This window comes from Sceloporus occidentalis, unplaced genomic scaffold (assembly GCF_023333645.1).
Source record: "Sceloporus occidentalis isolate IW3139 unplaced genomic scaffold, rSceOcc1.0.p SCAF_4, whole genome shotgun sequence".
NCBI lineage: Eukaryota > Metazoa > Chordata > Lepidosauria > Squamata > Phrynosomatidae > Sceloporus > Sceloporus occidentalis.
In genome coordinates, this window is record NW_028316984.1 from 29,627,933 (window position 1) to 29,640,235 (window position 12,303).

Below are 12,303 nucleotides of genomic sequence, written 5' to 3' on the forward strand. Positions count from 1 at the left end.
AAAGAAAGTCAAAGAAGAAAGTGCAAAGGCAGGCCTAATGCTAAACATAAACAAAACAAAATAATGACCACAAAGGATTTACATAATTTCAGCCTAGATAACAAGGAAATTGAAATAAAGATTCCCCATAATTTGGATCAAAAATTGATCAGAAAATAGACTGCAGTCAAGAAAACAGAAGATTTGGAACGGGAAGGGCAGCTATGAAAGAACTAGACAAAATCATAAAGTGTAAAGCTATATAGCTGAACACTAAGGTTAGAATTGTCCAAGCCTTTGTATTCCCTCTTACCATGTATGGATGAAAGAGATGGACAGTGAGGAAAGCAGATAGGAAGAAAATTAATTAATTTGTGATGTTGTGCTGGGGGAGAGTGCTGAAGATATTATGGACAGCTAAAAAGACAAACAAATAGGTTCTTAAACAAATCAAGCCTGAACTCTCCCTGGAAGCCAAGATGACTAAATTTTAGCTGTCATACTTCGGCCACATAATGAGAAGGCACAGGTCATTAGAAAAGACAATAATGTTGGGGAAGGTAGAAGGCAGTAGAAAGAGGGGGAGACCGTGTGCCAGACGGACAAACTCAATCAGGGAGACCATGGGCCTGAGCCTCCAGGACCTGAGCAGGGAAGTATAGGCAGTCTTGGAGACGTCTCATTCACCGGGTCACATGACTTGAGATCAAACTGAAGTCAGCTAACAACAACAAATTATCCTTATAGTAACTAAATATAATATGAGCATTTTACTTGTGATAGCTTTGCTTATCACAACAAGTTTACTTCTCCCAGCAATCTCACTGAACATTCCCATGATGATGGTTTTAGCTGGACAAAAAGCCTTTATAGACTTCATACATGACAATAAATACCTTTGACTCTCTAAGTTAGTTATGGTTCAAAAGGGAAAAGTAGGAAGGCTAAAGATTCCTTGTCTGAAACAATAATCTTAATTTTAGTTAGATGCCATTATAGATTAGTACCCACATAATTTCATATTAAGGGTTTTTTGTCTGGAGGTGACTTGATGGGATTGGTGGGGTATTCAAAATGCAAAGAAAAGCTGTTTTCATTTCCTGCCTTTTTGTGTTATGGTCTTTATTATTTTAGAAGTTAAATGTGCAAAAGTGTTCATCCCTGTAATCCAGAATGATTCATCAGGGTGCTTTCCTCTGTTCTGGTCTAACCTATGGATTTAGGCTTGCTTAAAATTGTTAAAAACAGTTGGTTGGAATTACCTACTTTGTATGTTGTGTGATCAGTGAAGAAAGGACATCCAAAATTAAAGAGGGATGAGAATTAGGCAAAAACTATCACTCTTATAAGTAACTGTTTAAAGATGCTACTCTGATCACTGACATCTCTTACTGGAATGTATTGTTGTTTAATAGGGTCTTCCAGGTCCATTAGGCCCAGGTGGCCCCTCAGGTCCTGCTGGTGAAAAGGTAAAAAAGAGTTTTTGTAATCATGTCTGCTTTGGGAAAGAGATATCCTATTCATTTTTTTGTCTGTATGATAACATATTGCAACTTTTCTTTGAAGGGAGAACCTGGGCCCCGAGGTTTAGTTGGCCCTCCAGGCTCTCGTGGAAATCCTGTAAGTATATCACTCCATCATTAGTATTTGGGTAAATAGTAAACAAATTTTTTTCTTAAACATCATATTTTTCCTCCCCCACCTCACTTTCCTGTTTTTTTCCTTTTTTTATAGCTGCCTACTTGAATTTTGCAAAATGCTACAAATTTTATATTTTAAAAAATCTCATATAAGTGGGGTAACTAGATCAATATTACTCCTGTATATCCAGCAAAGAGCCTATCTTTCACCCATTTTAAAACAGTCAAGACTGTTTGCTGTATCAAGGCTCTATATATTCAAACAGCTTGATTATCAGTCATTAATTAGTTATTAAACTCTGTACTCTGATGTGATTTTAAATATGTAAATATATCATTTGTGCTTGGGAATGCTCAGATTCCCCATATAGCTGGTTAACCTGGCTAATTTTTGATGATCCAGCCAGTAGTTCAAAATTAAAGTTTGAATGAGCCACATTGACTGAATCCATTATATTATCCGTGCCCAATAATGACTCCCCAAATGTTGTACAATGCTGATAATGCTAAGATGCAAGAAATTGAGTGCTCTCAAATGGAACTTCCAGGAGCTCCTGGAAGAGTCAAACAGTCAAGAGCTTTGTAAAGTTGAAGGCTTTCATGGCCAGCATCCATAGTTTTTTGTGGGTTTTTTGGGCTATGTGGCCATGTTCTAGAAGAGTTTATTCCTGACGTTTCGCCAGCATCTGTGGCTGGCATCTTCAGAGAAGTCAAGAGCTTTGTTTAGTTCCCCCTCCCCATACTGAGGACTCTTCCTCACAAGCCCCATTCTCACAGCTGTCACACAATCATAAAATGGGAACATACCACTTTCTAGGCAGCCATCACTGCATTGCTCCCAATCATGCGACTGGGGCTCCCCATCCATCAGGCTTTCTTTCTGACCTCTCCCTTAACCCACCTCCATGCCTTTTGTGCTACTCAACAAACCTTTAGGATTTTTTATTTTTGTCTGGAGTTTTGCTGTCATGATTTAATTTAAAAGTAAAAAAGAAAGGAAGGAAATAAACAGAAAAAAATAAATAAAGGCTAATCAAGGTGCTTCAGAATAATGAGGGGGAGGGGGGACTAGAGAAAGACGGGACAGTGACACCACATGTTGGGCAATTATGCGACTGCCCCAGGAGCAAAATTTTTCACCTGGGGACAAGCGCAATTGGGAAGTCATTCCTGGGTGTCCTCTGTGAAGGAATGTGAAGAGCCATCACTTCTTTAACCAGCTTTAAAACGGAGTTGAAAACCATCCTGTTCAGAGAAGCCTTCCCAGGCATTGCATAATTGTCACTTACTATTTGATGTTCTTTTGGTGCCTGTTTATCGAACCATTTCCTGTATTGCTATGTACTGTATATGTATTATCCTACTTGAGAGTTTGTATTTTCCCTGGAAGAAGATTAACCATCCATTATGATGCCAAGCCCTCCCTCCAGTCCATCTGCCTTGGTCCAGGCCTTGGAGGTAGAGAGGAACTGCTGGACCTCTTACCCTTTCCCTCCACCACTCCCTTCTCCTTCTGTGTCATGTCTTTTTAGATTGTAAGCCCGAGGGCAGGGAACCGTCTAATTAAAAAGATTGTATGTACAGTGCTGTGTAAATTTACAGCGCTTCATAAATAAAGGTTAATAATAATAATAATAATAATAGGGATGGATCAGGGACAGGGTAGCTACAGATCTGAGATGTTGTTGTGTGATGTGTATTGCCAAAGCTGCTTCTTTCCCAGTGAAATCACAGTTTAAAATCTGCTTATAGTAATGTCCTGAGAAAAGAAGGAAAAGGGGAAGCGTTCTTTCTGTGTGTCTCCCTTCCTATAGGTAGGAGTGGGGTGTGGATGTGTCTTTACTGTTAGTATTTCCAAATAAAGAAATGTAACTCAGGTAATTAGAGAATATGATCAATTTTATTTTCTAACCAACAGTATTTGTTTCAATCACGTTCATCTTATGTCACTGGAGCATTATCCTTTCAAACAAATTCTAAATATTGGTTTTAAAACCTTTTTTCCCTCCTCCCCCCACTTAGGGCTCTCGTGGTGAAAATGGTCCAACGGGCCCAGTTGGTTTTGCTGGTCCTCCGGTATGTTATTTTAATCACTGTTTGTAATTTACATTCACATTCTCTTTCATACAGTAAGATATCAAACTGTTTTGAGGGATTATTTAGAAAGGAGTAATGTAGTGGGAATTTTTAAAAGAAGTTATTGTATCAGTGGTAAATGCAAGGGCTTGGAATTTTATTGCTGATAACAGGATTTTAGTGGTTTATATGGATCCATTTTTTATATTAAGTATTCACTTTGATTCAGCAGGGACTAGATAATGCCATTTTTGGCATGTGGCATAAATTGATATCTAAGGCCCATTACAAATGGGCTTAAAAGTACGTGCAGAGCGCGTACTAGGGTTAAGGTGGGGCACTGCTTCCACACTGCCCTAACCCTAGTGCGTGCTGTGCGCGCACAAAATGGTGGCGGACGTTCCACACGGCCGCCACCATCAATACGTCACGACCGCGCCGCCTCCAAATGAGGCGGTGCGGTTGTGACGTATTGGGGTCGCAGCAGGGTGTCTAGGGTGCCCTTTCCGCGACCCCAGAAGGAGCTCCGTTTCGGAGCTCCTTCCTGGTTTGGTCCGCTGGGCGCAGCCTTCAGATGGCTGCGCCCAGTGGACCAAAGGAGAAAGGGGCCAAACGGCCCCTTTCTCCTCCCCGCCGCCATGGAGTGTCCTTGGGGCTTGAAGCCCCAAGGACACCCCTTTCCAGGCTGCGGGGAAGGGGCCTTTTGCCGCTTCCCCGCAGCCCGGAAAGCGGCGGATCGGGGCCTCAGCGGCTGCCGCTCTGGCCACTGAGGCCCCAATCCAGCGGGGAAAGGTGCGCCTACAGGCCGCCCCAAAGGGGCGGTCTGTAACACGCCAAAGTTTGTAAATACATGAAGAAACTGGATCCAAATAGTGGGAAAGAATGCAGAAATAGCTAAACTAATTCATAATTATGTTGCAAGATGACTGCAAGCATTGTATGGAACTATGCTGCTGCAATACACTGTGTAACCCATCAATTGACTGAAATCAATGGTGGAACTTTCCTGTCTAGTGAATTGTAGGGTTTATTGTCCGGTTTTTGAATGAAAACCTGTGGGCTATGGAAAGTCTCTTAACTTGATATGCCTTCTCTCTGTGTTAATGGTTGCAGGGCCCTGATGGTCAACCTGGTGTGAAAGGTGAACCTGGGGAACCTGGACAAAAAGGAGATGCTGGATCACCTGGTCCCCAAGGTCTTTCAGGTTCTCATGGCCCGCCAGTAAGTAAAAGCAATGTTTGAAAGATATCACTGTTAACCCTCTATTCCAATAACTGAATGTTATTTTTATTTTTTCATTTCCATTCAGGGTCCTTCTGGGGTTCCTGGACTAAAAGGCGGCCGTGGTACCAAAGGTCCCCCTGTAAGTACATTAACTGTTTACGAATTAAGGGTCACCTAAAGCTTTAAGGCTATTCATCTGAAACCATTGTTGAAGCTTTATTATAATAAGAATGTTTACAGCTTGCTTAGTGTCAGTTCATATTTCACACATAAGGTGGGGTATACAGTGGACCCGTGTTATATGCTGGGGTTTGGTTCCAAGACCCCCCGTGTATAACAAAATCCATGGATGCTCAAATCCCATTAAATATAATGACATAGCAAAATGGTGTCCCTTATAAAAAATGGAAAATCAAGGTTTGATATTTGAAATTTATACTTTTTTTGAACATTTTCAAACTGTGGATGCTTGAATCCATGTATAAAATATCCATATATGAGAAGGGCTGACTGTACCTAGTTACATTCTCCTGTCAACAAGAACGGCTTCCATCTGAGGAACAGAAAGTGGGGGTGGTGATTCTCCTTCCCTGCTGCAACCCACTTCACATCTCAAATCTGCTGGAGAAGATTTTCAGAAGCAGGGTGTGGGCAAAGGGGAAGAAAACCAAATCTTTTGTTTAGACTTGTTTACGCAATGTTGGATTTCACTCGTCATGATGATTAAATAGAGGTGTATTTCTTTGCTGATTCAGGCCCGTTACACATGGGCTTAAAAGTACGCGCAGAGCGCGTACTAGGGTTAAGGCAGGGCGGTGCTTCCGCACCGCCCTAACCCTAGTGCACACTGTGCACGCACAAAATGGTGGCGCCCGTTCCACAAGGCCGCCACCATCAATACGTCACGACCGCGCCACCTCCAAACGAGGTGGCGCGGTTGTGAGGTATTGGGGTCGCGGCAGGGCGCCTAGGGCGCCCTTTCTGCGACCCCGGAAGGAGCTCCTCTTCGGAGCTCCTTCCTGGTTTGGTCCGCTGGGCGCAGCCTTCAGATGGCTGCGCCCAGCGGACCAAAGGAGAAAGGGGCCAAACGGCCCCTTTCTCCTCCCCGCCGCCGTGGGGTGTCCTTGGGGCTTGAAGCCCCAAGGACACCCCTTTCCAGGCTGCGGGGAAGGGGCCTTTTGCCGCTTCCCCGCAGCCCGGAAAGCGGCGGATCGGGGCCTCAGTGGCTGCCGCTCTGTAACGCGCCTTAGTTAATTTTTTGCCAGTTTTTATGCATGTCATATTTCTTTCTAGGGTGCTACAGGTTTCCCTGGATCTGCTGGTAGAGTTGGACCCCCAGGACCTACTGTAAGTTGGACAAAAATCCAGATATATTACAGTACATAAAAATATTATTAATAAATATAAATTCTAAATTAATATTAGCATATACTAAACTGAATTGTCTTACTATCAGTAGTCTGATCTTTTCCAACTGTTTTTTGAGAAGGCTCTTAAGACGGATCTCTTCCGGCAGGCCTTCCCAAGCTAGCTCCTCTCCCCCATACTGTGATTTACGTCGCTCTGTCCACCAATTTTCCCCTTAATTTTAACACTATTGTATTTTATTGTTTTTAAATGCTGATTATTTAATTGTAATTTTAGTATTGGAATGGAGGTTGGGAAGGGACTAATTTTTAATTTTATTGTCTACTCTATGTATTTTTATTGTTGTAACCCACCTGGATTCCTTGTGATTGGGTGGGCTATAAATAAATCATTTGTTGTTGTTATTGTTGTTGTTGTTATTATTTTAGGGTGATGTGACAGCATAGTATTGCTGACAAAATTTGGACAGAAACCCCCCAGTTTCTTCTTTCTGCTAAGTAGATCACTCTGGATTAGCTCTCCAATTAATATACCTTATAGCAGTGGTTAATGAACTTTGGTCTTCCAGATGTTTTGGACTTCAGCTCCCAGAAGCCTCCAACAGCTTGGCTAGCATGACAGCAGTGGTCAGGAATTCTGGCAACTGAACTCCAAAACATGTGGAGAACAAAGGGTTGAGAACCAGGGCCTTCCAGGATGTGGTGATAAAAGTGTGTGTGTGGGTGTGGCCGGGGATGTCACATACCGCATATGCTGCTCCTAATTTCTTGAACACAATTTGAAAATACATAAATAGCCATGCCTGCAGACAAAGACCACATAATATATTTCTTGTCTTTGGCTGCATAATTTATTTCTTATATTTGAATGGGATTCTGTAATTATTAAAATCAGGAGTTGTAAAAGAACAATCCCACAGAGGGATGTTTACCATATCTGTGTCTTGTTCAGTCATCTGTCTGAGGGAAGAGAAGAACATGCTATACCATCCATATGTTAATTCTAAGCAGCAATAATAAACAAATATCTGTTCTTTGGTGACTATGTTTTCTTGTATTACCTAGTTCAAAATATTGGGGGGTGAGGGGGTGGAGGTGGAAAATATTGAGCTAGATATTTAATGAACTACATATTCAGACCATATATAGAATTTTGAAAGCTGCTATACATTTTACAAACAACAACTACAACAACAGCAGTAAGCACAACAAAACCCAGCTTCATATGGGTTTTCTATTTTCATAATAATGTGTTGCAAGTGTATGATCTCTGCCATATTACTGGGTAAGACAAAGGTTTTGATACTAATGTAACTGTAGATTTTTAAGCTCTCAGAAGTCATGATATAGAAACATTGATTATTTCATGGAGAAGCAGTAGATGTGAGGTGTAAATCAACCTTGCTAACCAGTTCTGGGCCTGAACAGTGCCTGGATGGGACATTGTCTACATACATGACTTTTAATTATGTGGAAGAAATGCATGCTATAAATGTAACAGAAAAAAAACCCAGTCAGCCTATCTTTAACTGGTTCTCGCTTCTCACCTCTAACCTACACATATCTTTCCAGGGAGCTCCAGGTCCAGCTGGGCCTATTGGTGAACCAGGCAAAGAAGGTCCCCCAGGCCTACGTGGAGATCCTGGCGCTCATGGTCGAGTAGGAGATCGCGGTCCAGCTGGCCCAGCTGGCAGTCCAGGAGATAAAGGAGACCCAGGAGAAGATGGACAACCTGTAATTATGGGTGGTTATGGGAGAGAGAGATTGGAAACGGTGGCAACTGACTTCTTCCTTTTCAAAATAGTTCTCACTTGTTTGAAAGATACACTTATTTGGCTTCCTTTACTAACTCCAGGAACCATTTAAAAAGTGCACTAGAGTTTCCTCGTGTTCAACAGCCCCAAAACATACATCAGTTTTACCATTATGATAGCTTTTTCATTCTGTCTATGGTTGTTATTTTTCTCACCTGACTTTGCTCTCAGACCTTTTCATTATCAATCACCATTACCCTTTTTCTTCCTGTTGCTTCTCCAGCTTCCCCATTATCTCAAGTAACATACTATCAGCCCTTAGTCTTACATGAATTTATAGGCACTTTTGGCCTCATGAATGATAGGTCCCAGTTTTCCTCCTTTCCTTTTTAAAAAATCCTAGCAGGTTTTTGGAAAGCACTAGATAGAAGTCTTGTTGACAGTGTTCTTCAAATATTACTTGCTAGCAAAAGAACCTGGCTCTGACCAGATTAAAAAAAACCATCATTTCAACCCACATCCTGGGGGTTTCTGTCTTCTTTCCCACAATTTCATTCTTTTTTCCTCTCATGCTAGTCTTTCTCTGGACCTGCATACTTATTTGACATGTATTCGTTTTACCTGGTTTCCAAACTCCTTTATCCACTTCAGCCTGACTCTGTCCTAACAGGCAACAGTGTGCAAGGGGATCTAACTGAGTGAAGGTTTTCATGGATTTGGCCTACTTCCTCAGATGCAGATACAGACTCAGTATACGAAATCTTATGCTAGAGCATCTTTTGCTCATTTAGACTCAAAGGTCCTACAAGATCCCTTTGCATACTGAGATTTCAGAGTAACATGGCTATGCTTCTGAATCCTAACAGGCAACAGACTCCTCTCTCTCTTTCTCTTTTCCTCTTCCTCTTTCTCTCTCTTTTGTGGCCACATGACATTTCTCCAAATCAAATAATCTTACAATAAGTTAAGAGGAAGGGAAAATACCAGTAGCAGCCTGTACCATATATCTAGAGTCAATCAGTACAACTGAAGTAGTATAAGAAAAGTGCTTTGCATGTTCAAAAGTACTTTTAAAATGTTAAATGTTTTTAGTAGTTATGCTATTCAGTAATAGCAAAGGATTAACAAGGTGTCTCCAGAGTACTTTTCATCTGAAAAAAGAAGTCGCTTCTGTTTTTAATAATGGACCTCAGGCCCAGTTATACTTGAAAATGTTCAGAAGGCTTCTGACCTTTAACATAAAGCTACTTTCTTTTTTAAGAATTGATGAAAAGTGTTATCCTATACATGTCAGTTCAGGAGAAAGTACAATTTAGAGTTTATAACTGGGTTAGTGGACATAGGAAAGATTGTAGAATGAAATAAATTTACTGAAAGGAGAACTTAATCTACAGCCATTCTTTCTTACACACACCAGCCCACATACATGCACATGCAAACCTGTCTCCCAAGGCAGGCAGATCAAAAAAAAAAACTTTGATCCAGTCAAGGAAGAAAAGAGAGGAAACACCAAGAACAAATTCTCTTTCTTTTTTGCTCTCTCTTAATCTCTTTCTTATGCACACATATGTTCACACATACACATATAGATCTATATAAGCTTGGAGTATAGAAACTGCATAGTTTACCAGACACCTAGGCTACATACGAGTAGGGCCTAGGTTGTTCCAGTAGTGGCAAGGGTTTTTGTGGCTTGACCTTGTCTAACCCTGCCTTTAACCACAAGTCTCAAGGCTTGCTGCTGTTGAGTATGCCTTTAGTTCTGGAAGAGACCTATTACTTCTGAGGAGCTATTTTTTTCCTAAGGAAATTGTTGCCTGCCCCATAGTGGCTTAGTATTGTCTCATGACTCATTGCGATACTACAGTTTAAAGCAAGCAAGCAAGCAAACAAACAAACAGTGAGATAACAGTGTGAAGTCGAAGGCTTTCATGACCGGCATCCATAGTTTTTTGTGGGTTTTTTGGGCTATGTGGCCATGTTCTAGCAGAGTTTCTTCCTGACGTTTCGCCAGCATCTGTGAAGATGCCAGCCACGGATGCTGGCGAAACATCAGGAAGAAACTCTGCTAGAACATGGCCACATAGCCCAAAAAACCCTCATAAAACAATGAGATAACAAACCTTCACATTCCACCTAGCATCCACACCAAGTTTCAGGCATCTTCACTTCATTGTCATGGTGAAGATAGATGTTTAGACGTATGGTCTATTTTATTGTTATTACTGTATATACTTATGTATAAGTCTAAAAATGTTAGTCAAAAAACTGACCCAAAACACATGAGATGACTGAGATGGGTCAATGTAAGTACTGTACTTGAACTCTTATTTTAAAAAGGAACCATCTCCTGTTGAAAGACAAGAGTGTAATCTGTCCTGGAAGCACTGATCTCCCACTCTCTAGTCTCTCATCTGTCCAGCCTTTAGTATGAGTACAAATACTGTATGCCTGTTGGAATTTTTGAAGTTTTTTTGGTATTGTTTTCCCTTTCTTCATCCATTTTAAAATGTTTTACCCTCAATTTATCCACGGGTCATGTCAAAATCCATAATTTTGTCCCCAAAACCTGCTCTCGATTTATACATGAAGTCAATTTATAGTTGAGTATATACAATATATAACAGAGAGAGAAATCTTTTTTGCCAACCTTTCCCGGCTGTGCCTTCCAGATATTTTAGATTTCAAATCCCATTGGTCCCAGATAGTATGGCTAGAGATGAGGAATTCTGGGAAGTATTGTCAAAGCAAGCTAGAAGGTGCCAAGCTGGGGAAGCTGTTTTCCTTCCTTACTTTTTAAAAAACTGGATCTTTCAGTGACACTACAGCTCCATGTTTTGATTTGCATACTACCATTTATTCAGTTAGTACTTTTTTTCCAGTGGAAAGTTACTTTTGGTTAAGAGTTTTAGTGATTGCAATACAACCCTGTTTTGTTTCCTATACATTCCAGGGTCCTGATGGTCCACCAGGCCCTGCTGGAACTACTGGTCAGAGAGGCATTGTGGGTATACCAGGTCAACGTGGAGAAAGAGGCATGCCTGGGCTACCTGGACCTGCTGTGAGTATCAGCAGAGCTGCTTTCAAAACACTTTTTGAAGTGTTCATTTTTTTTTTGTAGCCTGTACGATTCTCACTGTGGTGCTACAGTAATACCCACCTTGATTATCCCTCAGTGCTCAGACATCTCTCTTTATTTTCTAGTATATATCTTCAGTGGACATAACTGGTGACACAATATTTCTCTTCATGCTAGGGCACACCAGGAAAACAAGGTGGAACAGGCCCACCAGGAGACAAAGGACCTTCTGGGCCCATAGGTTCTCCAGGTACTACCGGTCCAGTGGGTGAAGCAGGCCCAGAGGTAAGTAGATTTTTTATAGGCTAGACCTTTGTAGGCTATTTTACATAAAAAGAATATATCAGCATTGCTGTATATTACTAGCACATAACTGCTGTGCAAGAATGCCTGAATTCACATAAGTTCATATAGATTTACTTGCTTGTTTTGTTTAAAAGATTCCAATGCCACCTTGACAGGCAAGAGTTTCTGAGACCATGTAATAGACAGTTTGAAAGAAAAGTAATGCATACAGATTTCAAGATAGAAGGAGCAGCTGTAGAACAACATGAGCCAGATTTTAAAACAAACAAATGGGAAAAAAGTGCATCAAAACAGAGTAACTAAAAGGCCCCCTAAAATATAATGAAGAAATTGCAGGGTTTGCTGCTTTTAGTCTTGTTTCCTTGGGAAAGAGTTTCAAAACTGGGGCAATGGAAAAGGTCCTCTCAGGGGTGGAGCAGACATGAAAGAGCAGCCCGTGTCAGCTCCTTCTGGAAGTAGGTTGGAACCCCCTGCCCAAATAGCTTGCTCCTAAGTTGGGCTGCAGACTCAGGGCTCGACTGGCACCAGCCAGGAGTCAGGTTTTCTCAGCTCCTTTTTGCTCCAATCCTAAGGACTGGAATGCAGCTTTGGTGCAGCTCCTGGCCGCTTTGGAGGCATGCGTCATGTAAATGGCATGCTTCTAAAGTGGCTGGAACCTGCTTCATTTAGCTCATCTGTTCGGGGCCTCAGAAGCCCCACCAGCCTAAAGTTGTATGTATGGGTATATAGGGGTGGGAGATGTTTGAGACAGATACAAGGAGTTTTGTGTGAGAACAGCTACAGTGTAAAATACTCTTAATTCATGTTACAAGCCATTTAAGAGCGAAATACAACTAAGCCTTGGATTTTAGTCTAATCCCCAACTTAAAACACGGACT

At 41.4% G+C, this 12,303-nt stretch overlaps 1 protein-coding gene across 1 annotated transcript in view; it reads left to right on the forward strand.

The window, feature by feature from the left end:
• Positions 1-12,303, forward strand: part of COL5A2 (collagen type V alpha 2 chain) — a 174,939-nt gene that overhangs the window by 145,984 nt on the left and 16,652 nt on the right. The window contains exons 36-44 of the mRNA XM_089519615.1: positions 1,395-1,448; positions 1,546-1,599; positions 3,642-3,695; positions 4,809-4,916; positions 5,005-5,058; positions 6,213-6,266; positions 7,859-8,020; positions 10,994-11,101; positions 11,297-11,404. Coding sequence (XP_089375741.1) covers positions 1,395-1,448; positions 1,546-1,599; positions 3,642-3,695; positions 4,809-4,916; positions 5,005-5,058; positions 6,213-6,266; positions 7,859-8,020; positions 10,994-11,101; positions 11,297-11,404 — 756 coding nt within the window. The remainder of the gene's footprint in view (positions 1-1,394; positions 1,449-1,545; positions 1,600-3,641; positions 3,696-4,808; positions 4,917-5,004; positions 5,059-6,212; positions 6,267-7,858; positions 8,021-10,993; positions 11,102-11,296; positions 11,405-12,303) is intronic.